Source organism: Lycorma delicatula, chromosome 11 (assembly GCF_047948215.1).
Source record: "Lycorma delicatula isolate Av1 chromosome 11, ASM4794821v1, whole genome shotgun sequence".
Lineage (NCBI taxonomy): Eukaryota > Metazoa > Arthropoda > Insecta > Hemiptera > Fulgoridae > Lycorma > Lycorma delicatula.
The window spans coordinates 39,959,593-39,974,773 of NC_134465.1; the positions used below are offsets into that span (position 1 = coordinate 39,959,593).

The following is a 15,181-nucleotide window of genomic DNA, read 5'->3' on the forward strand; positions in this document are numbered from 1 at the left end:
TTTCACTGCTTATACACTCCTCTCCTCCTTTGGATCCTTTTGGCAATTTTTTTTTTTTGATTTATTTGCTGATAAAAAAATTCAAGTAATGAAAAATTACAGTAAAAACATTTAAATATCTTTAAATGTTCAATTATAAAATTGTGTCCTTCCTCAATCTGGTGAAAAGTTTTTTTTTTTACTCATTGCTGATGTGTTTTAGTAAAAGATTTCAGGGGCAGAACTTAATCCATTCTACTACCAATTAAGAATAACGTTAATTTCATTCCTTGCCAGCCAATTTTGAAAATCATAATTTTTAAAAATTATATTTTTTGTTCAGGTTTTCTAACTAATTTCTTAAAATAATCCTTTTAATGTAATTTTTTTTTGAACTGTTTTTAATGCACTATTTCATCAAAAAGAATTTGAAAATTTCAGTAAATATAAAAAAACTTCAGTGTAAATTTTAAAAGAATTTTACTTTAGCTTTCATCAGTCAACAGATGAAAATTTTATTTTGTATTAAAAAAATTTTTTTTTATTAAGTTTTAGATTCTTTAGGTTTTCCATAATTAATCTGAAAAATAAAAAGTCATTAACACTTGAAGTATACAATATTTCAACTGAATAATAAAGTGATTCCATATCTGTTTTTGTTTAGAACAGAATAGAACAAGAGTTCATAATAATTGTTTAAAACTTAGGGAAAAAATTATTAAGATAATAAGATAAACTATATTAAGAAATTAATTAAAAATTATTTTATATTTAAAAATTTATTATCAGTATGAAAGAGAGTGATGTATGTATTGTCATGACATTTGATTGAAGTTGCACATCAATGTGTCCTTAGCAGTGAATGGGTTAAAGCAAAACATTTTTCATTTTAAGTATTTTTTTTTTTCAGTTGACTAAGAGTTCTCTTCCAGGTAATTAGATAAAAGGTGGTAACCAGAGGATTGGGTATAGTTAAGTCATTATTATGTTGTAATTTTTTATATGTTTCTGTCCACGATGATTGTATTAATTTGAATTTTAACTTTTGAAACGACTGTCTGAAGTAAACTGAATTGTCAAATGAGGATGGTAAAAAAGACAAGTATAACTGATTTGATGTAGGTTTTTTAAAAAAACAATAATTGTATAATCTGTTTATAATTTCAAAAACCTGAAAACAGTTGTAAGCTGCATTCTGGGAAAGTCCTACAATTGTGGGTTGATTCTGATGCACAGCTTACACACACGCCTGCACATACACACAACACACACACAACTTAGTTTAAAATATTTATCATTTTATTTAAATGTATTATTTTTTTGTTTGATTCAATGATTGTAAGTAAAGCATGCGCCATACCATATTTAATTTGCACGAATACTAGCACAGTATTTAATTAGCGCGGTACTAGCAGCAATGGCCGACACTAACTAAACTAATATAATTTCACAACTTAATGGAACAAATTTCGGTTGTACAGTTGGCAGACCAGTTTAGCCACCAGGCTTACACACCAGGTACCGAGTCGACCAGGCGATCAAGTTCAAGATCCTACCAGACCGAGTTACTTCATTACACTTAAATATTATTAATTTTTTAATTCTAAAGCTTACCTGTGATGTCACAACATAACAGGCAACTACTACAGCATTTTTTGGGGGTGGGGTGTGACTTTTCAAAAAATGTTTTTGCAAATATTGTTATTTTTTAATTGTTAACATGCCTAAGAAAAATTTGACCTTAATTAGGTGAAATCTTGAGATACTGAGGGTGATCTTGCTCTACAGCCTCACCCCTTGTTGAAAATTTAATGGCATCAATGCCCTGTGTATAGAAATAATATAAGTTTGTTCAAAATCAGTCCTGTAGTTCTGGAGATATAAGGTGATTTAGAGGACGACACACACACACACACACACACACATACGCAAGCACACACGTAATATGAACATTAACATCTGGATTATTTCCATCTGGTTTTTGGGTTCCTTAGATATTAGAATTTCAAGATCTGGTGAAAACTGCATATGCCCAAATTGAATTCATACTACTTCCCTTCTAGAACTATAGCTCTGCTATAGCATTATCAAGATGAGAAAGTAAAATGTTAAATTTCAAATTTGCATTTATTTTAGGTACTGTTTTAATAAATAGTACTACATCATCGTCATCAGTAAAACTTCATTTAATATTGTTTATTATTTTTTTTTTTATAATTAATGTAAACTAAATCATTTTTTTATGATCTACAGTTCTCCTGAGAATAATGAGCTGAGAACAATATTTGGTGCATACAGTAACACTTTATTAAATAATAAAAAAAGTTCAATTAGTTTGGCATCGACCATGGTAAACATCTATCAAGAGGTATTATTATATTTGTACAATTTTATCATCTTTCTTATATTTCTTAATCGTTTGATTTTCTGTTAAAAGATTTACATTCTTTTAATACTCGCATCTTTTAATTAAAAGAAATTATTGGACCTATGATATCTGATGTGGAATTATTCAATAAAAATATAATTATAACTTACTTATTTACTTATTTTAATGTGCCTTTATAATAGTGTCTGTCACTATGTTATCTTCCTCATCACTTCTTCCATCACAGTGATTGTGCATTTATTTATTTTGTTTTGCTGTTTTTGTACATTATTCTGAGATCACTGCTGTATAAGTCATTTTATTTAATCATTTTATATCAAAAACAAATTACATTTTTAAATCATTAATGTGGTTAATTTATGTATAATTATACCATAATAATTAAAAAAACTAATGAATTTGAAGCGAATATTGTTTAAAATTTTGTGAAATTCTAATCAGAGTTTTATCATTGTTTTAATCAATTTTGATTCTTTTTTATTCTGTTTGGGGTATACTTTTATGAATACTTTGTTACAAAATTTATCACCTGTAACTTATTTAGTAACTTTTTCTTTTATATATTTTAAACTTTCAGAGATTATTTTCCCTTGATTTCTTGTCTAATACGTTTTTTTATTAAACTTTGTTGTTATAATACACACTAAAATTTGATGCAAAATATTTCAAGAAAATATCATTGAACAATTAGTAAAGCTCTTCTCATATATCATTTAAGCCAATTAGTTTTCTTCTGATTAAATTGTGTTGTGTTATTTTTTTGGGAAGTCATTCCTAGTAAAAAACGTCAAATTTTCTAGCACCAATAAATAAACAAAGAGAATAATGCTTCGTTACGCAGTTAAGGTATAATATCAGTCGATCACGGTATGGAAATTGTAATACTAATGAAATATTTAAATTACAAATACATTTAAACATGCTGATTGCAGTAGTCTTTTGACTGATTTGCTGCAGCACAGTACTAGCCTTGCTGTTTTATATCTGTGATATTTGTAATGCAATACAAGACTTTATAAACATGATTTAATTCCACTGTAGTTTGACAGTTAACTCCAATACTTTTTTATTTATTATTTGGGGCTATCTACAGTACGTGCATTGAGTATTATTACACTTAAACCGTACAAGGACCCTTGTGTCCCGTACTGCACTGACAGAAGGGTAATTATTAATATATCCTTGAAAATCTATACTGCATCTATATATTGCCATTATTTATTATAAAACAATTAGCTTCAGTGCTGGTATCAACAGAAGAAATAGCATTCTAATAATTTTCATTCTTTGCTTTATAGAACAGATTAAAGTATTCAAACAATTCATTTTATGATTGAAAAATTAAAATTGTAATTTTTCATTAATTCTATTAAGTGGGTGCAATAGTAACAGTTATTGACACTTTTTTATTGTCATTGATACTACAAAGACGGTCATTAATGCTCAAGAATTTTAGTGATTGGCACACAGTACATAATATGGTTAATAATTTTTATTTGTTATATATATAGTTGCATAAGCAATCGAATAAAATTGTTATTTATGTACACCCAGGTGTGTGATTAAATCCCTCTTGTTCAGACTCTCTCCTCTCTCTCTCTCTCTCTCTCTCTCTCTCACTCTCTCTCCTCTCTCTCTCACTCTCACTCTCACTCTCAATCTCAATCTCTCTTTTTTTTTGCTTAGCCTCCAGAACCTTCAAAGGATGTATGAGGATGATATATGTGAATGTAAATGAAGTGCAGTCTTGTACAGTCTCAGGTCGACTATTCCTGAGATGTGTGGTTAATTGAAACCTAATCACCAAAGAACACCGGTATTCACGACCTAGTATTCAAATCCATATAAAAGTTAATGGCTTTACTAGGATTTGAACCGTAGAACTCTTGACTTCAAAATTGGCTAATTTGCAATGACAAGTTAACCACTAGACCAGCTCAGTGGGCTCTCTTCTTCAGACTTACAGCTCTAATTTATTATTCTAGCATGTTATAAAATGTGGGATGCTGTACAGGTCCCTAGGGTTCTGTACTTGATTAATGAGATATGAAATAAATATCTCAAAGTACAGGCGAGAAATCTGTATGTGTTTTATGCTCCAAAAACAATAATTAAATCTAAAATTCCTCCAGGTATATTTAAAAATACATATTAAACTCAAATCTCAATATGCGTAACCTTAATGTTGGTTACCTTGACCTAAAATTTCCTGTTTTATGACTAATGCGGTAGGTGTTTGTAATATGTGTTCATTAATTATGAGATCTCGTTTGCAATGCTAGTTTGCAAAACCAGGTATTGCTTGTTCTGAAAAACTGCACTTTTTGAAATCACAAAAAAAAATTCGAGCTATGTAAGATGTAAAGATCTTGGTGGACATAAAACTTTTAAGACTAAGCAATATCTAAAAAAATTTCACAATACAGCTAGCATTTCATTAGCATTACGATAAGTAGTTTGCCCATCTTGTAGAAAACATTTTCATTCAGAATTTAAAATTAGTTGAGTCTTCTGTCTTATTAACTCTCATCGCTATATTACTATGTTTAAGCTTCATTCCGAACTCTTCTCACTCGTACAATTCTCTATTAATATTCTCTGATTTAGGTAAAGTATTTAAAAGCTAGTTGGTTGATTGCTTGAGTATTGTTGGATGATAATTTAATTATTTGTACTGCTTTGTCATCACTGAAAAAAACTATTTCTGAAGTGATTTTATCATCACTTACTCGGTAGCACTTATGACTTGTAAACTGTAAGACCTTGCATCTTATTCCATAAAAAGAATCTGGATTCTTTTGAAGAAAATTTCTTTATTGATTAAAGTCATGCCTAAAATAAGCATCTAAAATTTAAATAATTTTTAAGTTTTCCCATTATATGCCACTAGTCTGTTTCCTGTGTTTCAAATATAATCTAAAGTTAGAGGGAACTTAAAGTATCAATTGAATTATTTTTGACTTTGATAATGTTTTATTACCTTCTATATAAAAGTTACTCTGAGCTTACATCACTCCCTTATATTTTATCCTCATTTTATAATATATATAAAACATCAGTACTCATGATTTTTAAGTTAGAATAGTAAATGTAGTGTATGTTCCTCATAGCATTTTTTTTTCTTATTTGCCTTATCATGAGCTTTTGAGCAATATAATATTTTGTCGTGAAGTAAACAGTTGTAGCCTAATATGAACCTCTCATTCCTTGAAAATAGGGAACATTGATGAAGTCGAATAATTTCAGATAGATATTTATACAAGCTTCTTATGCCACTCGAACATAAAATTAATCTCTTTGAAGCAATTTTATCATATACCGTCTTCTACCAGCCTGCAAAGATAAAATTTGATTTAATTAATACATTAAAAGCAAGAATAATAGTATAGTGTAGTGTAGGCATATAACGTAAAAGTACCTGCTCTTTTTATTCAGTATAAATATCAGTATTTTTTCATTTGTTTATCATTTTATAATTATATTATTTTAGGTGAAGAATAACATACAGAACGGTTTACATGCTCATTATATGTTTACACCAAGAGATCTCACCAGATGGTGTATTGGACTGATGCGTTATCCTTTACATGATAGTCAGTGTACTGTTGAGGTAATGAAAATAATAATTTATTATTAATTAATAATTATAAATAGTTAATAATTTATTTATTTTTTGTACGCACATGTGCAATGCATATCTATGTATTGAATTAATTATAACTATTACTATGTGATGCAGTCTTTGTAAAATTAATTTTTGAGCTGTGAAAATACTACATATGTAGTTGCATGTACATAATCGATTGATCTGAAAAGATAATCTGCTAGTTTCACAATAATCTAAAAATCTCAGGGTGTATAATCTTGAAAGCAGAAGCAAATTAAGGAAAAAATTAAAATGGGCCATCTATATTTAACCTTAGAATCAGTTAGTATTGATCTTAGCATCATGTAGTGGGCCTTTTAAATGGTTTATTCACACATGTATTATGAATCAATTAGTTTTTCAATTTATATCACATCACATATAATTTTAAAGAGTTAATTTGAACTTTTCTCTTAATGCAGCTCTTCCTGTAGTACCTTGCATTTCATTAGTTATGGTGTCATTATTAGTGGATGTTGATAAAAAAGTAGTGACTGTTTACACTTACGTTGTAATTGTATGTTGTTGTGTACCTAATTATTTTATAAATAAAAAGCTAAAAACTTGTTGTTTGTTTGAATAATCAGTAATTTACTATAATTTAATGTTTTGCTTTTACATAAAATAGTACATTAAATAAGCTAATAGACTAATAATGTTATTAATTACAGGTTAATTTATGTTGTTATTTTTTACAACTCTTTAAATTTTTCCAACAGTCAGTGACATACTTGTACTGTTGTTATACTGCTACTGATTATGCATTATGCATTATGCATTTGTGCGTTGACTTCTAACAAGATTTTAAATAGATTATTAATTACCTGGATAAAGAGTGGAATTTTTATTCTTATGTGGTACATCTTAACTGAACTATAGTTTCAAATAAATTTTTACTTCCTTGTACAAAATAAAGGAAGTATTGTGATCACAAAAAATTTTGATTTTCAGATTTTAATGGAAAATAAAAATTTTGACCATCCCTGAATACATTTTGACTGTTTCGGTGTGACATCTTACATACGTATGTATGTATCTATATAACTCAAAAATGATTAGCCGTAGGATGTTGAAATTTTGGATTTAGGACTGTTGTAACATATAGTTGTGTACCTCCCCTTTTGGTTGCAATCAACTGAACCGAAAATGTCCAAAATAACCCAAAATCCAAAACATTTGGATTTTCTTAACTGCAGTAATAAGCCGCCATTGAGAGCTTTTCAACGATATATCATAAGTGGTATTTATTTTCATTGGTTCCAGAGTTATACCAAATAAAATTTTAATTAATGTAATATTTGGATCTTAGGGGAAGGCACATCAGTTCATCAGCTTTTTTTAACTATTTTTTTTAATGCAAATATATTGATTTATGAATAATTATTAACCTCCGATTGTAAAAAATTTACGACAAATAATTCAATAATAACAATTAAAAAAAAAAAAAATATATATATATGAAAAAAAAATCGTAAGTTTTTAGTGAAATAAAATTTTATGTAATTTTCATTTTAATTCAAAAATTTGGCAGAAGTTAATAAATTATTAATAAATCAATATATTTCAATTAAAACAAAAAAAAATGTTAAAAAAAATATGTATATGAAGTCGTATTTGAACCGATGTGTGCGTACATGGTTATGGATCTGACATGTTCTCATTTACACCACAAAACTACTTGAGCGACAAGAAACAAAACTATTATAAAATAGACATCACAAAAGAATGTGATGCAATGTAGTGTCCACCACAATGCAATTGTGTAACTGTCCACTTTATTAAAGAATTGGAGGCATATCTCGCTTTCAAATGAAATAAGTTTAAATGAAGTGATTAGGTTTAAATAAGTTTTTGGTAACATGAAAAAAGCAATTATACAATTTAAAAATACACACATTTCTGTTGAAATTTGTGTCAAAATGTGTCATTAGTGGAATGATCCTGGTTTTTGTTTTACATATCACTTTATAAATAAGGATGGTGCATGGGTTTGCTTGTTTGCTGTATGTGCGCACATTTTTATTTTTAGCTGTTACTGGTTCAGAGCAGATCAATGATGGTGAACTGAGCGGTTGTGCCCGGCAACTCTTTTCAGCCGATTCTCTCCCGCAAGAAGCAGTCACTTAATTTACAGATTATTTCATTTCTAAGCGTAGATTATTTTTTAATATTTTAAATTTGTTTTTAATTTACTTATTATTTATTAATTTTATCAATAAAAGAAAGGTATTATTGGTTAAGATTTAGCAGTAAAAAACAGATTCATTATTTAGCGGGAGTTGATTGGCGTGCAACCAGCTGGCACATCATGCTGCTCTGTGCCAATAGCAGCAACTGGACTGGCAACTAACACTACCTCACACGAACATACACAAAACTAAACGAAGAATATGGTGTCCACAAGCCAATTCCCTGTTATCAATATGGCTGCCATTAAACATATTTCTATTAAAAATTATTATATAATCTACTCACTCCTACAAGCATTCTATATCTACTCGCTCCTTAAGCCTGTTTTAAATATAAAAACACTAAAATGCTCGGAAAAATATTCTTTACACATTAATATTTCTTTTCTTATAGTACTTTATATTGTCACAAACTGAGGATACGAATGGGTTGAGGGTCCAGGGAGCAGAGCCTCCTGGCTAGACGGTCGGGCGAGTGAAGCAAGCCCTGTCTGGCTAGTTTGTAGTAAATTAGCTTGTTTTTGAAGTAAGATATTTTACTTCATTAAAAAATAAAACCCTTTAGATTTGTAGGGTTAATAAACTGGTTAACATAGATCAGCAAAATTAATGTTTCTCTGGGTGATATTGACATTTACTAGTGGCTGCTGACCATAGCAATCAGTGTTATTAAAAATCTATAATGCAGTGTTCTATTTCAATAAGTAAGAAAAAAAATTAATAAAAGTAAATGTGAACAGTGAACCTTTAGATCTGTAATCTTATTTCAGGCATTATTATATGAAGCTTTAAGATTGTTTAAAGATAGGCTGGTCTGTGATATTGATAAAATAAAACTGAACAATATACTGACATCTATTCTGGATTCTGATAGTCAGTGGATGATGTCTACACACAATCAAATAACGGATTCAGCTACTCCTCTTCTAACAGGTATTTTTTATTCATTTTTAATTTTAGTAAATTATCAGTTAAGTAACACGTATTCATCTGTGTAAATATAAACACATTTCAGACTTAATAATTATAAACACCACTAAACCGTGCTGTCGACCCTACATTTATGCTCTTACTCACCTTGCAACTAATGCAAAATAAAAATAATTTAAAAAAAGATTTTTTCATTATTGTACCTCAAGCCCATCGCCCTGTCTGAATAGTTCTAGTCAGCTGCTTTTAACAGTCAAGCTGATATTTGAGCTTTATAAAGCTTTTAACATATAACCAGTACGTGAATTCATTTCCTGATATAAAATTGTGTTGGGAAAAATGTTGAGTTGAGTAAAGATATAATATATGCTTCTGCATAAATCACTGAGCTAAAAATTCAGTTTAAGCTGGTGGTATAAATTTATGTATATTAAAATAAACCTGTATGAGATGAATACTTTATCTTTTAATACATTGAAATAATTAGTCAATAGGATTTTAAAGCAGAGTTAATTAACAGATTTTTTTTGTGAAAAAAACAAAAAACTTTTTGCAGTTATTTCTTATTTTTAATCATTACAAGATTACTTGATTATTGAGGATATCACATCAACGTGTAATTTTAATTTAAACTAATCAAATTTTTTTCTAGTTCTCTTCCATGATGTTCATTTTTTTTTTTTTTTTACAAATTCAAATATTTCTGGAATGAGTTTATTTCTGTTATGTTGCCTATATCTTGTAGTTAACTTATAGTTTTTGTTATAAATCCTCATACTAACCAGTCATAATCATCTGTAAGTTATCAGCAGTCCTTGTAGACCAAAGAGTGCTGCCGCTATGAAAAATGAGTCAATTCCTTGCTTTCAGATGTGCTTGTTGTATGCACCATACTCTTATTGTTGAAACCAATCTCCATTGGAAACACATTGTTATTGACCATGTTGCAATTTTTAAAAAATGATTGAATTGTATGTACATATTTTAAATTGATTACGATGGCTCTTCTTCTTTTATCCATTAATTAATGGACCTATTATGGTGCTCTGGTTCTATACATCACTTGTGATGTATGCTCACTACACATTACTTGTTCACTATGAAGAGGTTTGTGTAGTTATTTTATTACAGTAAATTGATCAACTGTCCGATAATCCTTCTACAAAAGATAAAGATTTCTTTATAACAAAACATGCTGTGCAGTGATCTGTGGTTCCATGGAAAATTATAAAATAATAATCGAGATTATGATGAAAACAGATGAAACTTGTTAATTACAGAATTTATTAAAATGATTCATCTGATTTCAAAAGGCTTTAACTTTGTATACATTCACAGCTACTGAACAAACAGTGTAGCATGTAAGAGAGAGGATTGTAGTAGAGTTTCACTGTTACTGGCAGGTGCCCCCCTTGGTCAAGATAGTAGTGACCTTGCAATAGAAAGCAATCTTTGTTTTTCACTTTAAAATTGAGAATCCACGATAACTTGCTGCATGATTTTTGTTGACAATACTCCAGCATTGCACCTCCTACTGCTTAAGTGATATTTCATCACTTGCCACCAAGGTCGTGTGATTTTACTCTACCACCAGTCTTTGAATTTTTTTTGTGGACGTTTGTGAAAGACTCCATTCATGTTATCCCTCTTCCAGCAAATATGGATTAAGTATGAAACTGCAGAACAACAGCAGTGATTGTAGTAACACCAGATATGATCACTCAAATATGGGACAATGTAACTATGATGTAGATATAACACTGTGCATCTGGAGGAAGCCATTTGAGAATTTGCAAAGTTGAGAGTAAAATTTCATATTCAAGTTTATTAATCACAGTATTATATAATATTTATAATTCATTGCAAGATTCTTTGTTTAAAAAAAAAAGCCTTTTAAAATCAAATTAATCTTTTTTATGCATTCTGAATTATTAATAAAGATATGCTAGCAGTATTTACTATTTATAACAAAAGACTTTTGTTTTTTTTTTTTATTTATTGACATTCCCAGATATCTGGAAACAGTTTTGTTTTTATGAATTTATTTGCTTTAAAAATTTTTAATTTTCTTTTGTGTTTCAGATGTGTTTTTTGTTACCGACCCATCTTCTAATAAAAGTAATAAAAATGCATTCAATATGTCATGCGGTCCGAATCTAATGAGATTAAATGATACAGAGTGGTCTGCATTAGTTCAAAAAGAGATTGTGCGCTTAGGTATCTATCAATATTATTAATTTTTAAATAAATTATATGTTTTCTAATTACTTTCAAGTAATGGGAGTTCTATAAATATTAAATTATTTAATGTAGTCTTTTATAATGATGATTTCTTTCAAGCATTTTTAATGAAAAAAGGAAAACTAATATAAAAAGGAGTGAAACAAGGACATAGTACACCCCTTATTGTTCTAATAGATGAATGAAAAATTAAGAATAAGAAATTAAGAACAAAGTTAAGAATAAACAGTAATAATTCATTACTTTAGCAAGAAGTTTTTTAATTCTTCTGAAATAATTTTAGGAATTAGAAGGAAATTTTTTTAATATTTTGATGACTACAGTACTGAATGTCTAATGAAAATATGTACAGTTGGTGCAGAGAAATGGGAAATTTTGAATTTGATGTTGGCAGCCCTGTAGGTATACCAAAAATGGGAGAAAGACATTAAGCTTACATTACTACTGCTCTACAGCAATATTGAATATGTAGTTGTGATGGAGCAGTGGAATGCTGTATGGGCATTTTACCAACATGGTGACAGTATGACAGCAGGACAAAGAGTGTTTCGGTGACACTGTGAGATCCCGGGCGGGATCAAGTTTTTTCTTCACATGCAATCAAAACTTGGGTTCATAATTATGAAGACTGGTTTGGCTTTGAAAAAACCTTGTGGGCATGTATTATCAGTATGTAAATCAGAAAACATCAATGCTGAGTATGAAAAGAATACTCCATAATCTGAAACTTTATCCTTACAAGATTCAAATTGTCCAAGAATTGAAGCCTAACAATGGTGTATTGTGTCTACAATTTTGTGAGAAACTGTTACCTAGAATCAATGAGAATGCTAACTATTGAACACCTTTGGATGTCAGATGAAGCCCACTTTCACTTAAGTGGATATGTGAATATGCAGAACTTCCATTATTGAGCACAAACAATCCCTGCTCAGCTTCACAGCGTTCATTACACAGTGCTAAAATTACTGTATGGTGTGCAGTTTCGTGTCGTGGGCTGATAGATTCTTACTTCTTTGAAAATGAAGGAGACTCTGCTGTCACTAACATCTCAACGTTATGTCATCATTCCAGAGACTTTTTTGCTCCTAGAGTTCATTCTCTTCCAAATCTTGAACTTCAGCAAACCTGGTTTCAACAGGATGGAACCACCTCACACCTACCCAACAGTCTGTGGCAGCAGTGAGACGTTTGGGGATCATATAATTTCAAGGACTGCTGCTTGGGGTCGCCCTGGTCTCCAGACCTTTTAGTCTGAGACTTGTTTTTATGTGGACATCTGAAGAGTGTTGTGTACTAGACAAGACCAAGAAGATACCTTGCCCAACTCCAAACACAGATTGAAGAGGAAATCGCTAACATCCTGATACACATTGCACCGCACTATGCAAAATTTTCAGAACTGACTTAATGTGTTTGCAATACTGGATAGTACTTAAGTGAAGTAATTTTTAAAAAGTAATGTGTATATAAATTTCCACTCTTGTAGAATGTGTCTTCAATATCAAATAAAGGTTAGTAACTTTACCTCATTTTTTATATTAAAAATGTCCTATTTCTCTGCGCCACTCCATACCATAAGTTTTAATTTCTTTCTTGTATACATAGTTCACAAAAGCATCCTTAATTTTTATATATTTTTTACAGGCATTGATGATACAATTGTACTCATACCAGAATTATATTCGCTTGTAGCAATCAATGAACGTGTATTGTCATGTCCTGGACAATCATTGGTGTTAGCTGGTAGACCTGGTTCTGGTCGTAAAACTTCAATTCGTATTGTTGCTTCACGACTGTCTGCTAATGTATTCACGCTTAAAATTGGACCTGCATACTCTGTAAATCATTTTAAAAATGATTTGAAAAAGGTATGTATTTAAGAGTTCTTCATCTGCTGTTGTGCTAAAAACTAAATATAATCGCTTAAACTAAATATATTTGTCAGCTGAAAACAGTTTGCTTTTGAGTGTTTCTAACATAGATCCACATATGGGGAAACTTTTTAAAATAATTTTATTATTATTTACGTGTAAAGTTTTAGGTTAATTTCACAATCCCATCTCACATCACTGTGACCCCCATGGGGGTCGCGATGCCCAGGTTGAGAAACGCTGTTGTGGATATCTCGAGTGAATTGATACGAGAGATCCAATATTCGTGTTCGTTTGTTTTTTTTTTTTTTTTCAGAGATGGGAGTAATGGTTAACCCAAGGTACTTAAATTTCCTCACTTTAAAGATTTTATAGTCTTTAATATTTATAATAAAATGTGTTTTTCAAAGGAAACTTGGAGATCAGATTTAGCTGTGATTCTTTGATGGATTTCAAGTCGTCTGGTTGCAATTTCAGTGTTTTCAAACAGTAGAATTATGTCAGCAAAAGCGAACCAAATGATGTTGAGATAGTGTTTTTTTTTTAATCCTGATTAATTTGGTTAAGGCGTTTCACCTAAACAGTTTCAACAGAGAAGTGCTAAATAAAAACATATGTACTCATACATAAAATTTAAAAAAGAAATGAATTTTTTAGAAAAACAATAAATTTTATATAAGATGATCTTGGAATTACCAGGATTTTAATGTTTTATCAGAAATTTTACTGATTTTTCTAGAAATCTTTTTTGCCACAATATTTTGTTTATATATCATGATATGTAACTGATTAGATGGATAACACTTAATACTTTCCCAGATATTCAAATTTTTTTAATAATTCCATCTTTTTTATGATGAATTAATTCATCAGAGAGCCTTTGAAGCTTGTTCATGGGAATATGGGAATGCAATTTTGTAGCGTTTGAAAAATTTCATACCTAACCGGGATTCGAACCCAGGACCCCCAGAAGGCCGAAAAATTATATTTCTGTAAGCAAGAAATTATATTTTAAAAAACTGTTTGATAAATTTGGATGATAGTAATTCTGTTTTTATTTAAAAATAGTAAAAAAAATGTTTTGCTTTCTTTTTTAATGAAAAATAAATTAAATAATTGTACAAGAATAAATAAATACATCATGTTTAAAAATTTTTTATTTAAAAAAAAAATAATTTAAATGACATCAGCTAGTAGAAGAACCATTGACAATCGACATGTCATTTTTTGTTTTCCTTTTTATAATACTTAATTGTTAAAAGTAAAACAGGCTTATTTTTAAAACAATTATTTAGAAAAAAATAAAATACATATATTTTCCTAATGTGTACATTGCAATCTATTCTGATAGTGAACAATAAGCAATCCCCCATGGCCCAATGACATGAGGGTGATATCTATTACGTATAAATGAGGTGTAGTCTTGAAAGACTTCCTTTTGCCGAACAGTCTTGCTGACTGTTCCTGAAACACGGTTAATTGAGCCCCAACCACCAAAGTTCACTGGTATCCACTGTTGAGCATTCAATCTGTATTAAATCAACTAATGTTTAATAGGATTGGAACCTCAGAACCTTTGACTTCAAAAATCATCTGTTAAACAACTGAATTGCAACAGGTTAACCACTAGGCCAGCCCAGTGGGCAAAATTATGATTATGTATAAAAAGAAAAAATAGGCTAAATTAATTTTCAGCTGATTTAAGGTAATGTCGATTAATATTGAAATAATTTTTGAATTTTTGTGTTAACTTTAATTTTTGTATATTCTAGTAAGTCATCCCATAGCCGGTTAGCTAAACAATATGACTATAAACAAGAATAGTTGTGTTAGCATGGACCTTTTTAAACAAAACTTAATCTTTGTATTTAATAATGAAGCAGATTTCTATTTCCTATTTGATCTGATTTATTAGTTTTAACTCCATCAAAAT

The 15,181-nt window shown here is 29.6% G+C and overlaps 1 protein-coding gene across 1 annotated transcript in view; it reads left to right on the forward strand.

The window, feature by feature from the left end:
• btv (dynein cytoplasmic heavy chain beethoven) overlaps positions 1 to 15,181 on the forward strand; it is a 220,129-nt gene that overhangs the window by 134,540 nt on the left and 70,408 nt on the right. The window contains exons 43-47 of the mRNA XM_075378958.1: positions 2,233 to 2,347; positions 5,859 to 5,978; positions 8,974 to 9,136; positions 11,216 to 11,350; positions 13,022 to 13,245. Coding sequence (XP_075235073.1) covers positions 2,233 to 2,347; positions 5,859 to 5,978; positions 8,974 to 9,136; positions 11,216 to 11,350; positions 13,022 to 13,245 — 757 coding nt within the window. The remainder of the gene's footprint in view (positions 1 to 2,232; positions 2,348 to 5,858; positions 5,979 to 8,973; positions 9,137 to 11,215; positions 11,351 to 13,021; positions 13,246 to 15,181) is intronic.